We start from the raw sequence: 24,052 nt of genomic DNA on the forward strand, positions 1-24,052 counted from the left end.
GTAGGGTGCTGTCGTACTACGCCATTTGCACTTCTTGATTACATTTCGGCTCAGCGTGGAGATATATTATGGGCAGCACCCTTCTTTCTTTAAAAATGGCCCCAGACACCGATTGTGACACACGGTATGAGTCGGATCTGATTCTCCGCCGTCTGAACCAAGTAATAACTTTAAAAATTTATATGCGCGCCCTGTAGCTGGATCTGCTGAGCAACAGTATTAATAGTTCTAGTGGGTATTGTAAGTGACGATTTCTATTACTGTGACTATCGTTATATGGCCTTTGCTTTTCGTTTTAACGAGAATGCTATGCATTCATCAGTATCAGGAACTAGTGAAAAGGCGCTGATGATAACATTATTTAGGGTCCAACAAATTCATCCACCGATTTTGGTTGCGGTTGCATCAAAAATATAGAGAATTTTATGTCTTTGGTTGGCTATCTTTGTTCCAAACTGTCTGTGTATATTCTATCGGTGTGGAATCACTTTCAGTATTGTTTTGTTTATGTTATTGTTTTGCTGTTGTTTATAGTTCAGCTTCTTTAGCTGAGTCGGAATGAGCTTATGTGAGGTGTGTAGATTTAATAACAAAATCTATGTGTATGTGCTTGTGTGCTGTAGTTTTGTGTATATGCTTGGAGTATATTAATTAATGAAATGGCAGGCAAACATGTTTTTCAAGAGCAGGCGGACAGCGTATCGCACAAATACGTAAGAGTACAATGTCGAGTCAAGTTTAAATCAGTCCAGCCCCCCAATTTCTATATCTTGTTTGTAGTGACCGATTCATTTGTTGCACAGCCGGGGGTATCGGTTTCCTCGTGAGTTGAGGAAACGACCAGAAGTATGAATTTCACTGTTCCGTAACAGATTGACGATAGCCCAGTCAAAAATCTAAAGTCGTTGATTGCGACATGTGCTCTATGGCCACATGCGTTGAGTGAAATTGTTACTACAATGTACCAGTCATCTGTTTCTCTCCCCCCCCCCCCCCCCTGTCCCTGATTTCAGAGGACTATTCACTTGTTTTGGGACCCTGTGTTTACACGTTTGTTGTTGAGTATAATGCTGTTGTTTGAACCGGTAAATAGTGCGTTATTTAATCTGTCATGTCTGTCCAGAACAGCTCATGTACAGAAATACGTTTTGTATAAGACGAACATAACCACAGTGGTAATAACGTCTGCACCTATACTCAGAAAGCCACATTATGCAGTGTTTGGCACTGGCAACCACTCCATTTTTTTAGTTAATCCATGATATATGTAAATACATAATATGCGTCATAGAACTCCTCTGAGACATGTTCATTATCAATTTTGCAATTTCTGAATTTGCGTTCAGGTTGTAGTTTTTGTGATGAAAAGTGCTCTAAATTCAGTAAGGTGTGTTTAAATACAGCCCAGACATAAACAGTAGGCAATGCAACAGGTCTGTCTGACACTCACATTCATTGGTTTCATCATGCTGCAGTTCAATTTGTCGCCATGGCGAAGATTTTAGATGGGAGGGGGGAAGGTCTAATATCATACTCTAGCCCCTCTTTTTGCCTCACATTTGAATGTGTGCATCAGTCATTGGTGTGTCATATTCACACAAGCTTAGAGGCTCTTGGAGATCACTTCAAACACCTCATCAAACAGTTGTGTCATCACAGCATGTCATACACTGCATTGAACTGTATAGACATGATGAATTAATAGATACCCTGTGGTACAGACATAATGCATTTCCGGCCATATGACATGTTTGCTCCTTATCCCCTCTGGGATCATTTCCTGCTGCTTGTCCCCACTTAGCGAAATTACTGTGTGTAAACAAGAAACATAAAACCTAGCACTAAAAATCTGCTCCAGAAAGTTCTCACTCTACAGTAAAAACCACAAAATCCACAAACTCGTAAAACAGAAATTTTTATCACTGTTGTAGACATACATAAACAGTTAATATTCACTAGAAAGCCAAGTCCCACAAATGCTAATGCTTGAAAAAATATGCAGTCACTTATAAAATGTAATTAATGCTAGTCGCCTCAGATTAACACACACATATTCGTTTCTTTGACAGAAGCTTGTGATAAAAACTCTAAAATAAACCCTGTGTAGAAACAGAAACTGCTGCTATCGACCACTCTTGGCTTAGATACTGGAGCACTGAAGGCTTTGTATGGAAAGGTCATGTGTATAATTTAAATTCAATAAACCACATGTCCCTTGTTAACACGTTGTCTCCAACCACCTTTCAAATTGTGGGAAAGTTTTACCTAGTGTACCCTAATACACTGTCCAGTCACATTAATGTTACCGCCTGTCAAGAAGTCTGAATAACCACCTTCTACAGTACAGACCGCTGCGAGGTGGAAGAGAGTCAGGGATGTGAAGTCATGCTGACTCCAGTACTGGCCAGCTGTGCTAGGTTTCTCGTTTGAGGAGCCAAGGTGGTTCCACAGATTCTGGATTAGGCTTAAACTTGGGAAATTTGTTGGTCAGGGGAGTGCAATAAACTCAGTATGGTGCTCTCCAAACCATGCATGTACACTGCAAGGTGTGTGACACGTTGCAGTGTCCTGTTGGTAGATGCCGTTGTGCCGAGGAAAAACAGACTGAATGTAGTGGTGGACATGGTCCCCAGGCAGAGATACCCAGTTATGTTGATCCACTGTGCCTTCCAGAATGATGATAGAACCCAGAGAATGCCACAAAAACATCCCTCAGACATTAATGCTCCCTCCTCCGGCATGGGCCCTTCCAACGAATGTTACATGGTGTTTTCTTTCAGACATTTCACACTGTACATGCCAACTTTCTTCTGTCCAATGGAGCATAAAACATGGTTCATCTGAAAAGGTCACCTGTTGCCTCTCAGTGGACATCCAGTTGTGGTATTGGCATGCAAATGCCAGCCTTTGTCGCCAATGAACAATAGTCAGCATGGATGCGTAAACCAGGTACCTGTTTTGGAGGCTCTTACGCTGCTGATCATGGCTTTTTGGAAGTCAGATGAATCACTCTGTTTTTGCATTTGACAGTGACTGCTTTCTGCATCCCCTAACACATTTTATATCTCCTCCGCTGCTAGTGCAAGTGGTGTGAGTGATTATTGCACATTGACATCGAACATAGGCTGTGGTCACATTAGCATATCTAGACCTTGTATAACTGACCTTTTCTTCCCTGAAGGCCTGTCTGTTTGGAAGCAGTTTGAGTTTTTTGTGACCATTTTACAACTTTGTGAAACACTTCATGCATACTGCTGTTAGGCCTGTAAATGGTTTTTTGTTCCTGCCTTCTTCTGTTTTTATGTTTATAATATTCTACCTGTTGATTTGCCATGTGTTATTTCATTGTGTAGATGACTTTATTTTTAAATTTCATTAGTTTCGTCACCTGAGAACGTAAACTGTAAGCATTACAATGTCACAAAGAAAGTCTTGAACCTGTCGTACAGTGTCCTGCAGAAAAATATTTTCCATTTCTGCGTTTTGGTAAATGGAACTTTTGAGTGTAGTTCACAACTTTTTCTTGTGGGTAATCTCAAAATATGCAATGTTATTAACATAGTACAAAAATTCCCATATTCTTATGCTAGTTCACCACATATAGCCCAACTCAAAATTTGTTCACTAGAATTTTATATCTGTTGGTGTTGTGTGTAGACTTGCCCAGCAGTGAAGAAATCTTTATATTGTCATCACTTAAAAATATGCTTCCTTTTATCATTTGCACCTTTGTATTGCTCTCAACATCCTTGCAATTCAAATTAGAGCTTCATTATATAAATTACTTTGGAATGCAATTTGTTGTTGTTGTTGTCCTCAGTCCCGAGACTGGATTGATGCAGCTCTCCATGCTACTCTATCCTGTGCCAGCTTCTTCATCTCCCAGTACTTACTGCAACCTACATCCTTCTGAATCTGCTTAGTGTATTCATCTCTTGGTCTCCCTCTACGATTTTTACCTTCCACGCTGCCCTCCAATACTAAATTGGTGATCCTTTGATGCCTCAGAACATGTCCTACCAACCGATCCCCTCTTCTGGTCAAGTTGTGCCACAAAATCCTCTTCTCCCCAATCCTATTCCATACTTCCTCATTAGTTATGTGATATACCCATCTAATCTTCAGCATTCTTCTGTAGCACCACATTTCAAAAGCTTCTATTCTCTTCTTGTCCAAACTATTTATCGTCCATGTTTCACTTCCATACATGGTTACACTCCATACAAATACTTTCAGAAACGACTTCCTGACACTTAAATCTATACTCAATGTTAAGAAATTTCTCTTCTTCAGAAACGCTTTCCTTGCCATTGCCAGTCTACCTTTTATATCCTCTCTACTTCGACCATCATCAGTTATTTTGCTCCCCAAATAGCAAAACTCCTTTACTACTTTAAGTGTCTCATTTCCTAATCTAATTCCCTCAGCATCACCCGACTTAATTTGACTACATTCCATTATCCTCGTTTTGCTTTTGTTGATGTTCATCTTATATTCTACTTTCAAGACACTGTCCATTCCGTTCAACTGCTCTTCCAAGTCCTTTGCTGTCTCTGACAGAATTACAATGTCATTGGCGAACCTCAACGTTTTTATTTCTTCTCCATGGACTTTAATACCTACTCCAAATTTTTCTTTTGTTTCCTTTACTGCTTGCTCAATATACAGATTGAATAACATCGGGGACAGGCTACAACCCTGTCTCACTCCCTTCCCAACCGCTGCTTCCCTTTCATCCCCCTCGACTCTTATAACTGCCATCTTATTTCTGTACAAATTGTAAATACCCTTTCGCTCCCTTTATTTTGCCCCTGCCATCTTTAGAATTTGAATGAGAGTATTCCAGTCAACATTGTCAAAAGCTTTCTCTAAGTCTACAAATGCTAGAAGTGTAGGTTTGCCTGTCCTTAATCTATTTTCTAAGATAAGTCGTAGGGTCAGTATTGCCTCACGTGTTCCAACATTTCTGCGGAATCCAAACTGATCTTTGCCGAGGTCGGCTTCTACCAGTTTTTCCATTCGTCCGTAAAGAATTCTTGCTAGTATTTTGCAGCTGTGACTTATTAAACTGATAGTTCGGTAATTTTCACATCTGTCAACACCTGCATTCTTTGGGATTGGAATTATTATATTCTTCTTGAAGTCTGAGGGTATTTCGCCTGTCTCATACATCTTGCTCACCGGATGGTAGAGTTGTGTCAGGACTGGCTCTCCCAAGGCCGTCAGTTGTTCCAATGGAATGTTGTCTACTCCCGGGGCCTTGTTTCGACTCAGGTCTTTCAGTGCTCTGTCAAACTCTTCACGCAGTATCGTATCTCCCATTTCATCTTCATCTACATCCTCTTCCATTTCCATAATATTGTCCTCAAGTACATCGCCTTTGTATAGACCCTCTATATACTCCTTCTACCTTTTTGCTTTCCCTTCTTTGCTTAGAACTGGGTTTCCATCTGAGCTCTTGATATTCATGCAAGTCTTTCTCTTTTCTCCAAAGGTCTCTCTAATTTTCCTGTAGGCAGTATCTATCTTGCACCTAGTGAGAGAAGTGTCTACATCCTCACATTTGTCCTCTAGCCATCCCTGCTTAACCATTTTGCACTTCCTGTCGATCTCATTTTTGAGACGTTTGTATTCCCTTTTGCCTTCTTCATTTACTGCGTTTTTATATTTTCTCCTTTCATCAATTAAATTCAATATTTCTTCTGTTACCCAAGGATTTCTACTAGCCCTCGTCTTTTTACCAACTTGATCCTCTGCTGCCTTCACTACTTCATCCCTCAGAGCTACCCATTCTTCTTCTACTGTATTTCTTTCCCCCATTCCTGTCAATTGTTCCCTTATGCTGTCCCTGAAACTCTGTACAACCTCGGGTTTAGTCAGTTTATCCAGGTCCCATCTCCTGAAAGTCCCACCTTTTTGCAATTTCTTCAGTTTTAATCTACAGTTCATAAGCAATAGATTGTGGTGAGAGTCCGCATCTGCACCTGGAAATGTCTTACAATTTAAAACCTGGTTCCTAAATCTCTGTCTTACCATTATATAATCTATCTGATACCTTTTAGTATCTCCAGGATTCTTCCATGTATACAACCTTCTTTTATGATTCTTGAACCAAGTGCACTTAATGAGAAATAAATGATGAATTCTGGAAATAGAGACCATTCACTTTTCTCATAATGCATAGTTGACAACTTTTAACTTCCATAAGGTGTGATGTATCTATTTTATATCCATCAGTTCAGAATTCTAGTATTGATGCAAAATATTTGAGAAGTATTGTGTTGACTTCAAACAGGAGATTGTTATTTATGACAATTCTTAAATGAAGAACTTGCATGCCATGTTAGCTACTTTGTCCATACATATTTAGATTCTGAGATTTCAGATCCTAAGTACAAACACATCCAGAATTAGGTTTTCCATAAATCCCCTAATTTTCGTAGTACAGATGCTGGTATAGTTTTGTTGAAAGGGCATGGGTTAAGTCGTTTTCCAATCCAGTTAATATTCCCTCCCTAATGACCATATTATTGATAGAAAGTTAAACCATATCTGTCAGCAACCATGTAAACAGAATGGCTTTGTTCAGTTATCTGTAAAGGCTGTGGACCTAGCCTTCATCAGAATTTTGAGTGTAACCAGAATAAAGTAAATGCCAATGATTGGTATCACATGAATAAGAACTGTCAACAGTGCAGCTTAGTAATTAGTGTAGCGCACAGAAGGGATTTGTAATAGATGCTTTATTTATTTATTTTTATTGTTTACTAGCTGACAAACCTGACATTGCCCAGGTATCAATTCTGCTAGTTTTCTATTAGAAAGGGAAAAAAAAATTACTGTGTTTGTGATGTACTATAGAAAAAATTTCATTTCCATGTATTCGTGAAAACATTTTTGAAATTATGCTGTAGACGCAGTGTGAAATGATGCCGGACAGTTTTTGTATGCTGAGAGCAGCTGCTTCATGTGTCTCTATAGACAGCTATTATTTTCGGCTGCACATATTTGTGCTTCGCAATTAAAAGCTGTCAAAAGTGGTGTCAGGCATCAAAGATTTCCTTAAGTTGTTTCAACTGTAGGAATGTCTTCGAAGTAAAGAATAAATGTATTAAAACTTTAAGCATTGTGCTGCAGTTTTTCATACATTTCAGTGTTTATGACATAATATCTCTCGAACTATGTGTCATAGAATGATATGTTTGTGTAGATACATTCAGTGTCATATGTGGATACTTTGTGCAAAATATGTTTCAAATAGAATAAGTAGCAAAGAAGTAATAACTTTAAATGTCATGTATGATGTGGCAGTTTTCACGCATCTCATTCTTTGTGATATCATATCTCAAGAACTGTGATAGGTAGACGGTTCTTACCCTCACTGTGATAGTTGCTTGGATACATGCCCCAAGTTTGGTCGAAATTGGTCCATTGGTTTAGGAGGAGATGTGGAACATACATACGCATGTACATACATCCATTTTTGTAATATGTATGGATTTGGCCAGGGGTCATCTGATAATAATATATCATGTGTTCTGACGTGTTCTTTAAGGTATTTCATCTCCTTTCATTTCAGAATCTATGCACATATAATATATTGAATTTGTGTATGTCATGTTCAAATGGTAACCAAAAGGAAAACAAAGATATTTTGGCTGCTTTGATCAGTAAAAAGCTATGATTTCTTACTGACAGTGAAAATGGCAATAATCACTGGATATCACTCTTTTTTTTTATTATTAAAAATAGCATTGTATCTAATTTAGAACTGACATGTTCACATTCAGTTTTTCATTTACATAATTCAGACCACATGATGTTGGTCGTTTGCAACAATGCTGGAAGTTTCTTCATGTAGTGGTGCCTTATACCAAGGGCTGATATTAGAAAAAGAGGGTTCTCTTATTTTTAGTATTTAATGGATCTAATTTTTTCTGTTCGTGCTTTCAGGAAGGGTCCACCAGTATTTTCACATGTCCCCATTGCATCAATTTTTGAAAAAATAACAGAACAAGACTATTTCTTCCTGCAATCCATTTTATTATTTTTGTTGTTGAGGTTCTAAAGTTTGTTGCAGATAATGAAAAGGCATGCAACATAGTCTACATAATTGTGAAGTAATGGTTTTATTGCTCATATTATAAAGGCCATTGATCATTTGTAGCACATATTTATTTTGTGGTACACTTTTCTGATATTTCGTATGTTCTGATAAAGTATAAACTAGTGAAATATAGTTTTAACTGTTCTATCTACACTACTGGCCATTAAAATTGCTACACCACGAAGATGATGTGCTACAGACACGAAATTTAACCGACAGGAAGAAGATGCTGTGATATGGAAATGATTAGCTTTTCAGAGCATTCACACAAGGTTGGCGCCGGTGGCAACACCTACAACATGCTGACATGAGGAAAGTTTCCAACCGATTTCTCATACACAAACAGCAGTTGACCGGTGTTGCCTGGTGAAACGTTGTGATGCCTCGTGTAAGGAGGAGAAATGCATACCATCACGTTTCTAACTTTGATAAAGGTCGGATTGTAGCCTATCGCGATTGCGGTTTATCATGTTGCGACACTGCTGCTCGTGTTGGTCGAGATCCAGTGACTGTTAGCAGAATATGGAATCGATGGATTCAGGAGGGTCATACAGAACGCCGTGCTGGATCCCAACAGCCTCGTATCACTAGCAGTCGAGATGACAGGTATCTTATCCGCATGGCTGTAATGGATCGTGCAGCCATGTCTCGATCCCTGAGTCAACAGATGGGGACCTTTGCAAGACAACAACCATCTGCACGAAGAGTTTGACGATGATTGCAGCAGCATGGACTATCAGCTCGGAGACCATGGCTGTAGTTACCCTTGACGCTGCATCACAGACAGGAGCGCCTGCGATGGTGTACTCAACGACAAACCTGGGTACACGAATGGCAAAACATCATTTTTTCGGATGAATCCAGGTTCTGTTTACAGCATCATGATGGTCGCATCCATGTTTGGCAACATCGCGGTGAACGCACATTGGAAGTGTGTATTCATCATCGCCATACTGGCGTATCACCTGGCGTGATGGTATGGCGTGCCATTGGTTACACGTCATCTCTTGTTCGCATTGACGGCACTTTGAACAGTGGATGTTACATTTCAGAAGTGTTACGACCCGTGGCTCTACCCTTCACTTGATCCCTGCGAAACCCTACATTTCAGCAGGATAATGCACACCCACATGTTGCAGGTTATGTATGGGCCTTTCTGGAGACAGAAAATGTTCGACTGCTGCCCTGACCAGCACATTCTCCAGATCTCTCACCAATTGAAAATATCTGGTCAATCGTGGCCGAACAACTGGCTCGTCACAATACGCCAGTCACTACTCTTGATGAACTGTGGTATCGTGTTGAAGCTGCACGGGCAGCTGTACCTGTACACGCCATCCAAGCTCTGTTTGACTCAATGCCCAGGCGTATCAAGGCCGTTATTATGGCCAGAGGTGGTTGTTCTGGGTACTGATTTCTCAGGATCTATGCACCCAAATTGTGTGAAAATGTAATCACATGTCAGTTCTAGTATAATACACTCCTGGAAATGGAAAAAAGAACACATTGACACCGGTGTGTCAGACCCACCATACTTGCTCCGGACACTGCGAGAGGGCTGTACAAGCAATGATCACACGCACGGCATAGCGGACACACCAGGAACCGCGGTGTTGGCCGGCGAATGGCGCTAGCTGCGCAGCATTTGTGCAGCGCCGCTGTCAGTGTCAGCCAGTTTGCCGTGGCATACGGAGCTCCATCGCAGTCTTTAACACTGGTAGCATGCCGTGACAGCGTGGACGTGAACCGTATGTGCAGTTGACGGACTTTGAGCGAGGGCGTATAGTGGGCATGCGGGAGGCCGGGTGGACGTACCGCCGAATTGCTCAACACGTGGGGTGTGAGGTCTCCACAGTACATCGATGTTGTCGCCAGTGGTCGGCGGAAGGTGCACGTGCCCGTCGACCTGGGACCGGACCGCAGCGACGCATGGATGCACGCCAAGACCGTAGGATCCTACGCAGTGCCGTAGGGGACCGCACCGCCACTTCCCAGCAAATTAGGGACACTGTTGCTCCTGGGGTATCGGCGAGGACCATTCGCAACCGTCTCCATGAAGCTGGGCTACGGTCCCGCACACCGTTAGGCCGTCTTCCGCTCACGCCCCAACATCGTGCAGCCCGCCTCCAGTGGTGTCGCGACAGGCGTGAATGGAGGGACGAATGGAGACGTGTCGTCTTCAGCGATGAGAGTCGCTTCTGCCTTGGTGCCAATGATGGTCGTATGCGTGTTTGGCACCGTGCAAGTGAGCGCCACAATCAGGACTGCATATGACCGAGGCACACAGGGCCAACACCCGGCATCATGGTGTGGGGAGCGATCTCCTACACTGGCCGTACACCACTGGTGATCGTCGAGGGGACACTGAATAGTGCACGGTACATCCAAACCGTCATCGAACCCATCATTCTACCATTCCTAGACCGGCAAGGGAACTTGCTGTTCCAACAGGACAATGCACGTCCGCATGTATCCCGTGCCACCCAACGTGCTCTAGAAGGTGTAAGTCAACTACCCTGGCCAGCAAGATCTCCGGATCTGTCCCCCATTGAGCATGTTTGGGACTGGATGAAGCGTCGTCTCACGCGGTCTGCACGTCCAGCACGAACGCTGGTCCAACTGAGGCGCCAGGTGGAAATGGAATGGCAAGCCGTTCCACAGGACTACATCCAGCATCTCTACGATCGTCTCCATGGGAGAATAGCAGCCTGCATTGCTGCGAAAGGTGGATATACACTGTACTAGTGCCGACATTGTGCATGCTCTGTTGCCTGTGTCTTTGTGCCTGTGGTTCTGTCAGTGTGATCATGTGATGTATCTGACCCCAGGAATGTGTCAATAAAGTTTCCCCTTCCTGGGACAATGAATTCACGGTGTTCTTATTTCAATTTCCAGGAGTGTATATTTGTCCAATGAATACCCATTTATCATCTTCATTTCTTCTTGGTGTAGTAGTTTTAATGGCCAGTAGTGTAGCTTTTTGATTAGTTCCTTAGTCATTTTATAACTATCGGATGTTTGCATTTTTTTCCAGACTATAACAAATCCACTACCACTAGACCCACTACCAGAAAATAAGTTAGAAGACAGAAGATTATGGATAGGAAATCTTGATCCAAGGATCACTGAGTGAGTCTCAGAATGAAATAACTTTATTTGATACATGTTCTTGATTCTGAAAGTATGAAGTTCGCACTGTGCTGCAGAGAAGATTGACAAAAGCGTTCCATTGCTTTACCTGGTCGTACTCAACCCAACAAGCCATCTTCGTTGATGTTAACCTCCACCTCACAGATGGCTACATCAGTACCTCCATCCATATCAAACCTACTAACCACCAGCAATACCTCCACTTTGACAGCTGCCAGGCATTCCATACCAGTAAGTCCCTTCCATATAGCCTAATTACCCGTGGTCATTGCATCTACAGGAACGAGCAATCCCTCCCGAAACGTACTGAGGGTCTCACTGAAGCCTTCACAGATCGTAATTATCCTTCCGACCTTGTACAAAAATAAATCTCCCATGCCTTATCTTTCCAGGCTTCCACCACTTCCCAAAGTCCCACCATCCGGCCACAAAGGAGCATTCCCCTCATAAAGTAACACCCAGGACTGGAGCAACTGAATTACATTCTCCGCCATGGTCTTGACTACCTCTCATTGTGCCCTGCAATAAGAAACGTCCTGCCCACTATCCTTCCCACACCTCCTACAGTGGTATTCCGCCGTCTACCGAACCTACACAATATACTCATCCATCCTTGCACAACCCCTGCTCCCAATCTGTTACCTCATGGCTTATACCCCTGTAGTAGACCTAGATGCAAGACCTGTCCCATACATCCTCCCACCACCACCTACTCCATCAAAGGCAGGGCTACCTGTGAAACCAGTTATGTGACCTACAAGCTAAGCTGCATTCACTGTGCTGCATTCTATGTGGGCAGGACAACAAACATGCTGTCTGTCCATGTGAATGGCCATTGACAAATTGTGGCCAAGAAACAAGTGGACCACCCTGTTGCTGAACAAGCTGCCAAACATGACCTCCTTCATTTCAGTGACTGCTTCACAGCCTGTGCCATACGGATCCTTCCTACCAACCCCATCTTTTCTGAATTGCGCAGGTGGGAATTTTCCCTGCAGTATCCTAAGTTTCCGTATCCCTCCTGGCCTCAACCTTTTTTAACCATTTTCCTCTCCCATCCAGCCCCTTCTCTGTTCTCATTCCAGCACTACACAGCCCTCATTCTACCATTGCACGCAGTATTTTTACTTCTCTCCTTTTGCATTACTCCCTTCCCCCCTTCTCCCCACCTCTCCGCTATCCTCCGTCCAGCCTCGCGAATGCACATAGCTGCCCCACCCTCCATCTCATCCCTGCGCACTTTCCAGCAGCATGCCACTGTCCGCCACCCCTACCCTACTATCCCTCTCCCTCTCCCACCCAGCCTCCTCCTTACCCCCACCCACTCACCACTTCTATCATGCACTGGTGTTGCTGTTTGCAGTGTGGCCTCAGCTGCCTGAGACTGCAGCCATGTGTGTGTGAGTTGTGTTTGTGTAAGTGTGTATTTGTGTGTCTGTCATCTACTTTTGACGAAGACCTTACTGGCCGAAAGCGTTACTTGTGACGGTCTTTATGTTGTGCCTATCTGCAATGCAGCATCTCCGCTATATGCTGAGTAACAACTTTCCTTTTCATAATAGTGTGTTCCATGTTAATAAATTTAAAAAAAAAAATCATTTTTGTAATTGTAATTATCAGCTGTCCTGTTTTCAGACAATTACATTGTCTGAAGGTGTAATAAAATTCCCTCATACAGTGTTCTGCAGTACTTACAACACTGCCGGAGAAATCATAATTAGAGTGTCTGTGGAAGAATAGGAACCAATTCCTCCTGGAAAGCAAAGTCAATGTACTTTGTAATGAGGGCAAAATTCATATTTCTGCATAAGTAGTTGTCTACTGCCAGTATCAAGATAATCTGATTTTGTAGGAAATTAAATCTAGGGACTCTTATTTGACTGGTTAGCAAGCACTGAAAAAATACCTGATACATTCAAGCATCTGTCCCATTAAGCTTTCCACATTCTGTGAAGTTATTTCTTCAGTGGCCCTTTCTAATTTTATTGTCACTGTATCTCAACATGTGTTTCACAGTCACACTACGTGTGAAGTGTTGATGTGTTTCCGGTATCGTATCATAAGAACCTACAAACAGTAATTTCCAAAATGAAACAATAACCGTAAGGTATAAAACAGTAAGGTATAAAACATCTTCTTCCTGCAGTGTGGGAGAAGGCATAAGCAAAACCCAAGGTGATGAAAATCTTGGCATTCAAGGTAGATGTAGAGGTTACTTTGTTTGACAAAAAAAAAAAAAAAAAAAAAAAAAAAAAAAAAAAAAAAAAAAAAAAAAAAAAAAAAACAACAACATTGCAAGAGAGAAAAGCAACATTAAAAATTACACAACTACTAGTTAGTCTGTGCTAGATTTGTGAGCACCCTTGATATAATCGCTGTACTTGCACACTACCAACTGTGAGTGGGAGAACAGTTTTTGCTTTTATACAAGTGAATGGGATTGTAACGCCAGATGCACATTTGGTGATCTGTTCAGATACTTTGGTCAGGTAGTGTAATACTTCTTAGGCTTTAAATGCTTCATTTAAATCAATAACTGTCTTGTATGCATAGCCAAACCGAATTTGATTACACATTTGTGTGGATATTATTATCCTGTCCATAGAGCTAACATTTTATTTGTCTTACTTTTTTATTACTGGTACCACCTCCTCAAAATCCTGCAAAAATATGGAGATTTCGAGAGATTTGATCTGCTATTCCACCGTTCGGGGCCATTAGCAGGACAACCACGTGGATATGCCTTTGTTACCTACAAAGAGTGTGTCGATGCCAAAAAGGCCAAAGAAAGTCTTGATGGAAAGATGTTGGGCTGCAAAAGAGTTGCAGTGCGATGGGCAAATAGTGTTAGCAAGGTAAGTTATTTCACTAAAGTATGTAGTTAATTTTTTTAGGCTACTGGACTGAATTAATTGTAAGATCTCACTTAAGACAACATATTTCACCTATAATAATAATAAAACTGTAAAAATGTCATATCTGTCTGTCTGAAAATGCTTCTCCAAAACTACCAGACAATTTTCATGGGCTTTTCACAGGTAACCTAAGCATAGCATGGGGCACTGTATAGGCTTTATGTCATCTAAATCAGATCGTGGGAAAAAGACATAAATTAGATTAGATTAGATTCAGTTTTTGTTTCATAGACCCAAAAATAAGACGATTCTCATGGATGTGGAATAAGTCAAAGAGTATAGCATAAAAAACATAAAACATTTGAATATAATACTTAATACCCTGATCATTTGCCAGGAGATTGTCAAAATAGGTGAATACATTACAGTAAACTGGAACTATTATCATTTACGGAATTAATACACTGTCAGAATGAAACATAGTTATGCGCTTTTAATAAATTTATCATATACAAAATACCTAATCTTGACAATTGTGACCAAGTGCTGTCAAAACTGAAAGCTGACAGACATTTTTTCCTAAAGCTAGTCTTAACAGTCCCTGTTAAGATATTCATCTAAGAGTAGAAGGAGTTGCCTATCAAAAAGTCTTTCAAACTCTGTTTATACTGTGCTTTATCTGAAACAAAGTTTTTAATGGTTGCTGGCTACTTATTGAAAATGTGTGTTTCTGAATATTGAACCCCTATTGATACTATGTATTGAGCTATTGGTAGATATATATTACTTGCAACAACTTTCATTAAGGAATAAATATACTGAGAAGCAGTGGTCAGAATACGAAGTTCCTGGAACAGGCTTTTACTTGATGTTCTTGAACTTACATCACAAATGAGTCTTGTTACATGCTTTTGCTCGGTTTGACGAGTTACCCCAGAATATGACCCTGTTAATGGAATGAAACTAAGCAAAGTATGCAAGTTTTTTTTTAATATTTATTTCTTCTATGTCTAACATCATTCTCATTGCAAATACAGACTTGTTTAGGTGCTTCATCAATTCTATATGCTCTTCCCAATTGAATGTATTATTGTCGAGTTGTAATCCCAGAAATTTAACAATGTCAACCTCTTTGATCTGCATGTCTTATATGTTACACACATGCTGGAAGAAAATCTCTTACTGGTTGTGAAGTGCATAGTGGTTCTTTTCAAGGTTTAATGACAGTGAATTACCTTTAAACCATTTATTAATGTCAGTAAAATTTGATTAGCAGCTATTTCTAAGTCTGTACTTGATTTGGTAGGGTATTGCAATGTTTATATCGTCTGCAAGCAAAATGTAGTTAGCATCTGGCAATGTAACAGACGAGAATGTACACAAGATAAAGCAACGGATCCAAGATGGAAGCTTGAGGAAAACCTCATGTACTTAATTCCCGATCAGATGAAGATTGACTGCTTACTGCACATGTATTTTGCAGCAACACCTTTTGTTTCCTGTTAATTCGGTAAGACACAAACCATTTTGCAGCACTGCCGGGGCACCATAGTATTCAAATTTGCTTAAGAGAATGCTGTGATTCACAGAGTCAAAGGCTTTTGACAGGTTGCAGAAAATCCCAGTAGCCTCTGATTTGTTATCTAGTAAATTAAGTACATTCTCACTGTCCGTGTAAATAGCTTTCTCTATATTGGAACCCTTAAGGAACCCAAACTGTGACTTGGACATATTATTATTTTCAGTCAGATGCTTAAGAAGATGGTTGAACACAACCTTTTCAAATATATTTGAAAAAGCTAACAAAAGTGAAATTGGTCAATAGTTTGGTGGTATCTTTTTATTGCCCATCTTGTAAAGATATATATATTTTAACCAGTCTCGAAATGTTCCACTGATAAGAGATTAGTTTCCCAAATAACTTAAGTCAGAACTCAACTTGCATGAGCACTCTTCATTTATCTTCGTTGATATGTTGTCATAACCACCAGAATACATATTTAGAGTTTAAGGATTTTATGCTGGATCTATTTGTTTGAGAGATGTGAGTCTCATTTTCATTTTACTGAAGTTGTTTGTAAACACTGGTCTCATATATCCATTGCACCGTTTACTGAAGTTGATAACCGCAAGCTGTCCATAACAGAAACAAAGTATTGTTTACTGAAGTTGATAACCGCAAGCTGTCCATAACAGAAACAAAGTATTTGTTTGACAGGTTTTCAACACTACATACACTTGTTACCAATGTCTCATTTATTTTTAGAGCTATCTGTTCCACTTCCTTCTTGGCCCCACCAACCTCTGTCTTCGCTGTATTCCATGTAATTTTTATTTTGTTGCCTGATGTAAATATTTTTTTCTTGTAATAAAACTGCTTAGATTTCTGTTTTACTTGCTTCAATATTTTCCAATATTCTTTGTAATGCATTATAATGCTAACAGCAGAGCTGTTCCTAGATAGTAGATACAGTCTCCTTTATTTTCCCACACAATATCTTTATTCCTTGTGTAATCCATGGTTTATTAGACTTCTGTGTGATTTGAGTTACCTTTAGGGGAAAACAATTTTCAAAAGAGGAAGAAATTTTGTTAGTGAATACTTTATATCTTCCATTTGAGTCAGAAGTGTTGTAAACATCTATCCAGTTCATGTCTTTGAGCAGTCATCTAAAATTCTCAATTTTTGATTGATTTATTGTCCTCCTGTACTGAGATTTAATAGAGTTTTTATCTTTACAAGCTTCAGCACTTAATACAAGATGTAACTGAAAAGGCACCTTTGCACAACCAACCCACACAACTGATTTCCGTTGAATTTGATGTGGAGATAGCTTGAACACTCAGGAAAACTTAAGCTACTTTAGAAAGTGTGTTGTACAAAATCCTTTTGATTTGAAGAATATCACATGAATTTGGGAAAAATATTTGCTGTCTAAAAAAGCTATTTACTCTTTGATTTTTGAACTTTACCACCTTGGTGAAAATGCTTTTATTGGTTGATAAGTGCTATGTGATATGATTCAAAGTAATGAATACAATGCTTATACTGTCTTGAATGTGTTTAATCCATACTTTCACACTATTTGTTGCATAATGTACACATTATGTAATGTAAAGCTACTCCAATACCACAATGCATAGATGCACACTCCTGTCCATGCCTCTCTATATGCACTGCTCAGCAGCACAGCTGTGCATGCTGATGTGATGCATCTTGCATTGGGACAGCTCGGGTGCGTAGAGAGCAGGGTGCACATCATAAACTACGCTTACCTGAACATGCATACACATGAGGGCAGCTGATATCATTCCATGTACAGTAGCTTGTTTACTATCACTCATCATAACAAAACTGCTGATATGCGAGTGCAGCCATGGATATTGGCTAGTGTGGGGGAAATGGCTGTTTGTAAAAAGAGTACATGGAAAGTTTTGAACACATTTTCAAACTAATTTTCAATGCATTTAGTCATCTTTTAGAACCATTATTTCCTAGTGTTGTCAGTTAACCGAGCGCATTCAGTGCCCTGTATCCACAGAAGTTCTTTCTTCACAGAAAGTTCCAGGTATAGAGAGCATGCTATATAAATTTGGTACCAACTGCAATTAAATGTTCAGTAAAATGTTTTGAGTGATTTGCTGGAACATTGCTGTGATGAAGGAACTAGTTTTAGGGTCTCAAAGCTTTTCTGTGGTAGAATTCATTTGTTATGCCATTTCACAGTGACCTCTCTCTCATATTGACAGGCTGAAATATTCAGACTGTGTCACTTGTGTCCTCTCTTTCAAACACTTCTTTACTGTCTTGCATTGTAGTCAGAACATGCACTTATAAAGCCAGATTTTTGTTAACTGTAAAAGTAATACTGATCAAACCAGGACATTTCTTTTCATCAGTATATGTGGCATGCTCTCTTCTTGTCCATCAGAATCGTGAAGACTGTGCTTGCACACAGGCCCAAGGATTAATTATGTGATGGTATGTCAGACATTAGTCTTCACCGATTGCTTTTTGTACTTCATAACAAACTTTCCAATGAGCTCCAAAGAAGAAGATGAATAGTGTTCTCAAGTTGTAGTTACTCTTCTTAAATACCCCAATCCAGTCTTTCTTGCAGCCATAGATCGTATAAGCCTGTTTTGTCAATGTCCGAGGGCTTCTCCATGGTCATTACTGCTGTGGTTCTCCTTTTGCGACATGCAGTGGTCATGCTGCAGCACAGGAATCCAGCATTAAATCTTTCTTGAGGCTTTCATATTTCTTGTTGAAGCTATTGTCATGTTTGTAGATTTATATTGCTTCCATGAACAAGTGAGCGTGATAGCTCCTCTCCACAGCGAGAACCTCCATGTTGGTGAATTTTATGATGTGGCTGGTCTCGTGAGTTCTCCACTATCCCAACCTGCAATACCATTCATGTTTGGTTTTTTATTGAACATCCAGTCATTCCACATATACAGGGTGTGTGGAACAATCCCGACAAAGCAAATGGTTCCCTCTTGTCCTTTGCCAATGTGAGACACTCTTTGATTTTATTTGTCAGTGTGTAAATAGTCTTTTGGTCATTTTTTCGCAGTATACAGCCAGTTGTGTCCATCACCATGGGGATGTATGACACATAGGTTGTATTCCACTATTTCTTCTTCCAGCGTGTCATTGTGGTGAATGTTAGATTTCATGACACTTATAATGTAACTGGTGGAGCACCCATTGCCCCTCAGAACCCTTTCCAGGTGGTGTTCCTCATGTCTGAGGTGCTGTGTCTCTCATATTCATCTTGTGCGTGTTATGAGGATATTAATCATCCCCCTTTTCTGGCTAGGGTGGCAATTTGACAGTTTGTACAGATCGTGGTCTGTATGTGTTTGTTTTCAATACATGCTGTGTTCCAAGTTCTCACCATTCCTCGTAAGCAACACATCTGGAAAGTGTAGCTGTTGGTGCTTTTGTACCTCCTTAGTAAATTTTATGTTGGTATGGAAACCATTCGGGTCTCTTAGGAAGTCACCAAGCTGTTCCTCACCATGGCTCCACACAACAAAAGTGTTGTAGACACACTTGTATCCCACTTCAGGTTTACAACATGTCAACGCAGTGCCTGTCTTTCGAAATGTTCCATGAAGAAGTTGACTACCACTGGACTAAGTGACTACCCATGGTGACACCTTCCAGCTGTTTGCAGAAGTCACCATTCCACATGAAACAGCTCATGGTAAGACATACATGAAAGATCTTGGTGATTTCATGTGCGAAAAGGAATTGATATACTCCAGAGGGTCATTGAGTGTCACCTAAACAGACAAAGAAACACTATCAAATATGACCAGAATGTTGTTTCATCCAGGTTTTAGTTTCTTCAGCTCTTCATTGAAATGTCCTGGGTTCTTTATGTATTTGTGCATCTTTCCCACATGCAGCTGAAGCAAAGAGGGCAAGTGTTTTGCCATCTTATACGTCATTAAGGCAGGAGCCCTTGCAATTGATTTTTGTGGAACATCACCTTTATGGAATTATTGATAATCCATACATCCAAAGTGTAGTGGTTTTGCATTGCGCAGGTTCCTCTGTTTGTCTGCCAAGAGAGGAAATTCCTTGATTACTCAATTTGTGATCTGCTGTGTCAGATCAGTGCTTAGCCTTTAGTGCCTTGTCACATCTAATATGTCCCAAATCTTCTGCTCAAAAATAGCAGTCTTCATTGCAATGGTCACATTACCCTTGTTGATAGACACTTCCAGTGCTCATGTTGGCATTAAGTTCTCTTTATATCTTGTAGCTCGTCCTTCTTCAGGCTGCAAGCTGGTGGTTTTGCTCAGTGCAGTATCTTGGCAGGTTCACTGCATATTTCCTCAGCTCTGTAACAAGGAAGGGTCCAAATGGCAGTTTTGATGTTAACAATGATTCCTCCAGAGTTGTAGTTCTAGGGATAGTGTAATCCTCCCTTTTTGAACGACTGTGATCATTCACTGAGGTTGACTACTGTGTGTGACATGTCAGAAATCAACTTGTTGATCTGCCTCCTGCGGGAGGCCCTAGTCACACGACATTTCATTTAATCTTGCATTGTCTATCATTCATTCCAGTGCTAGAGCTCATTCTGCATGTTCCTGTGAATGATGCTGTGGATCTTGCATGCTGTCATTTAGGTGATAGAAATGTCCAAAATTTGCTTATCTATTCTTGCCAAGTCTCTCTACGCACCATGAATTCGCTTACAGAGAAAGACTCATGCTGTTCTGTAGTATATGTGATGTGCTCGGATGGTGGTGATTAGGCACTTACATTTTTCAGGAACTTTGGTGTGGCCCTTTCATCCCAGCACTGCGACAAGGAGGCGAGACCAGACAGAACATGGGCCTTCTTCTTCCATCGTTGGTCTGGCAAAACACTCGGCCTCTCTGTGTCATCCATATGTAGGAGGTTTGACATATACAAAAATGACTCAGAGCATTTCACTGAGAAGCTGAAGAAACTAAAATTTGAGCAAAACGGCATCCTGATCAGCTTTGACGTTGTTTCTTTATTTACCCAAAGCCTCTCAATGGAGTATATCCATTCCATTTTCCACAAGACATCACCAAGCTCTTTCATCTGTGTCATACTGTTGTGTCTAGACAAGACAGCCTAGACACAATGAGAGGAAGCCGAAAGGCACGCGTTTAGCAGGCAAGAGATAGGTCTGTAACAGGATACGTAATGAATGCTGTAAAGAAAAGTACGTAGCTTCTGGAATACTTAACTTTAATCCATCCTTTTGGTACATCTGGAGATTGTGGCGATACAAGTGAGACTCTTTAGATACATGCAATGTTACTAATGGCGCCTTGCTAGGTCGTAGCCATTGACTTAGCTGAAGGCTATTCTAACTATCGGCTCAGCAAAGGAGCGAGGCTTCGTCAGTGTAGTCACTAGCTACGTCGTCAGTACAACTGGGGCGAGTGCTATCCCGTTTCTCGAGACCTGCCTTGTGGTGGCGCTCGGTCTGCGATCACACAGTGGCGACACGCGGGTCCGACATGTACTAATGGACCGCGGCCGATTTAAAGCTACCACCTAGCAAGTGTGGTGACTGGCGGTGACACCACATTCCTCCCCCGCAAATCGGCGAACGGTCGTGTTATAAGGCTTCCGCCCGCCGTGGGGAGGACCCCATGTTGACGTATGCGATGAGGTGGGGAGCCTAACAACAGGCAAGGCTGTGCCACCCGCACCCGGCCATTCGGTCCGAGGGGATCTAGGAAACGCCTGAAAACCTAGTCCAGGGTGCACGTCAACATGCGGTGTATGCGCCCGTAAAGAGACAGGAGGGGCCGAAGGGTCGACCTCCATGGCGTCGGGGTATCCGACGCTCGATGACGTCATGTGGTCCGGAGCGGGCAAGAGTTCCATGGCGGAGGACGGCTGGTCACGGGAAGCGATCGGCGGCGCGTGACCCAGGGAGGCGCTTGGCGGCTGCAGCGAAGCGTCCACTGCGGGCGGCGCCGGCTGGAGGACAGGCGGCGGCGGCGGCGGCGGAGGTGACGTCGGCGCGTCGCCATGGGGCAAAATGGAAGGCATCGTCGGTAACACCTGGGGATGAGGCGAGCCAGTAGATGGGTCCCCAGGGCGCTGACCGGACGGCACCGTCGCTGAAAGCAGACGGGGAGCGGCAGAACCCGTGCGACGACAGAGGCGCAGCTGATTGAGATGCCGGCGCACCTCACCAGAGGCCCCCAAAACCAAATACATCGCGCAGCCGAGGCAGCGAAGAATGCGCCCAGCGAGCCAACGCCATGAACCTCAATAGTTGCGATAGAATACAACGTCGCCTGGAGCAAAAGCAGGAGTCTGCCGCTGCACAGGAACCTGATGCGGCGGATGCAGCAAAGACATCAAGGTTCAATGAGGACGACCGTGGAGCAACTCAGCCGGCGAGTGACCATCTCGGGGCTGAGAGCGATACGAAGACAAAAAGAGCAACAACGCATCCTCCCGAGAATGCGACTCTTTCAACTTCAACATCTGTGACTTGAAAGTCCGGACCAATCGTTCAGCGGCACCGTTTCACTGTGGCGAAAACGGCGCGGACGTCAGATGTTGAATACCATTGGCCTTGCAGAATGACTGAAATTCTGCGGACATGAATTGTGGGCCATTGTCGGAAACAATTATCTGTGGAAGGCCTTCAATGCAAAAGATAGCAGATAACGCTTTGATGGTGGCAGTTGACGTCGTGGAAGACATCCGGACAACAAAAGGAAAATTACTGAAGGCATCTACCAGAACCAACCATCGAGCATTCCAGAATGGACCAGCAAAATCGATGTGCAAGCGTTGCCAAGGGGAAGTGGCTTTTGGCCATGCAAAGAATTTCCGCGGCGGTGCGGATTGTTGTTCGGCACACGCCATGCAAGAAGAGCACATATTCGTAATCACAGCATCGATTCCGAACCAAGTACAGTGCTGACGAGCAAGTTGTTTCGTTCTCACTATACCCCAATGTCCTTGGTGAAGAAGCTTTAAAACAGAGGACTGTAACGAACGTGGGACCACGACTCTGGACTGATCATTATCAGAACGTAACAACAAAACACCACGTCGAACAAAAAGTCTCTCCCTGTGAGCAAAAAATCGGCGAACCAACGGATCCTCGATCCGCGACTTTGACAAGGGCCATTGCGTAGCAACAAAACGCAAAACGGTAGCAAGGACAGGGTCAGCAGCTGTGGCTGTAGCTACACGACGAAAATCAATCGGAAACGATTCGACCATGTCATCGGTTTCCGAATCAATGAACATGCAAGCAGGTTCGGAAGAATCGAATGCTCTATCCTCAGCAACAGGCAAACGGGACAACGCATCGGCGTTTCCGTGCTTAGCAGTGGACCGATACAAGATATCGTAGGGGTACTGCGAGAGGAAAATAGACGAGCGAATGAATTTCTGCGCTGTACGCGGAGGTACAGGCTTGTTCGGATGAAAAAGCGATGTCAAAGGTTTGTGGTCTGTGATGATGGATACAAGAAATCATGGAACTTAGTAACACCAAACACGAGAGCCAAAGCTTCTTTCTCGATCTGTGAATAATTTCTTTGCGCAGATGAGAGCAATTTGGACGCAAAGGCAATAGGGCGATCATGCGCTCCAACTTTGTGCGCAAGCACAGCACCGATCCCGAAATCCGATGCATCGACCATCAACAAAAGGGGTTTCTGGGGATTGAATGGCCTAAGGCAAGTATTTGAAAGCAACGCCGATTTCAACTGGCGAAAAGTGCGTTCGCATTCCGTCGTCCAGACGAACGGAACACCTTTACGGCGTAAGCGATGAAGCGGAGCTGAAATGGAAGAGGCATTGCGCAGAAAGCAATGATAATAGTTAATTTTACCCAACACACTCTGTAGCTGCTTCAAATTCTGCGGCGAAGGCAAGTCTTGTATGGCACGGAGGTGTTCTGGACTGGGATGGATGCCTTGGGCATTGATTACATGTCCCAGATGTGGTAAGTCACGAGCAAAAAACACACATTTGTCCATCCGCAAGCGAAGACCATTTTGTCGCAATACCTGAAATAATGTTCTTAGATTTGCTAAATGTTCGTCGGCTGTCTTTCCGGAGATCACAATATCGTCCAGATAGTTCGCAGCAGTAGGGACCGACGCACAAACAGTTTGTAAATATTGCTGAAACAATGCAGGGGCGGATGCACACCCGAATGGGAGTCTTTTGAATCGGTACAAACCAAGATGCGTGTTAACCACCAAGACGCGCTGGGAGTCTTCGTCCACTGGTATTTGCAAGTACGCATCTGCGAGGTCCAACTTCGAAAAGTATTTACCCGGGCACAGTTTATCAAAAAGATCTTCCGGGCGGGGTAAAGGAAAAGATGCAGTCACTAGTTGTGGATTCACTGTTGCCTTGAAGTCCACACAAAGTCTCAATTTTCCGGAAGGTTTC

At 42.2% G+C, this 24,052-nt stretch overlaps 2 protein-coding genes across 2 annotated transcripts in view; one reads left to right on the top strand and one right to left on the bottom strand.

Moving 5' to 3' along the window:
- LOC126483742 (pre-mRNA-splicing factor syf1 homolog) overlaps positions 1–24,052 on the bottom strand; it is a 553,324-nt gene that overhangs the window by 511,217 nt on the left and 18,055 nt on the right. The gene's annotated exons all lie outside the window — the stretch shown is intronic.
- LOC126483747 (probable RNA-binding protein 18) overlaps positions 444–24,052 on the top strand; it is a 46,872-nt gene continuing 23,263 nt past the window's right edge. The window contains exons 1-3 of the mRNA XM_050106888.1: positions 444–573; positions 11,142–11,236; positions 13,899–14,112. Coding sequence (XP_049962845.1) covers positions 559–573; positions 11,142–11,236; positions 13,899–14,112 — 324 coding nt within the window. The 5' untranslated portion in view covers positions 444–558. The remainder of the gene's footprint in view (positions 574–11,141; positions 11,237–13,898; positions 14,113–24,052) is intronic.

This window comes from Schistocerca serialis, chromosome 6, assembly GCF_023864345.2.
Source record: "Schistocerca serialis cubense isolate TAMUIC-IGC-003099 chromosome 6, iqSchSeri2.2, whole genome shotgun sequence".
In the NCBI taxonomy this organism is placed as follows: Eukaryota; Metazoa; Arthropoda; class Insecta; order Orthoptera; family Acrididae; genus Schistocerca; species Schistocerca serialis.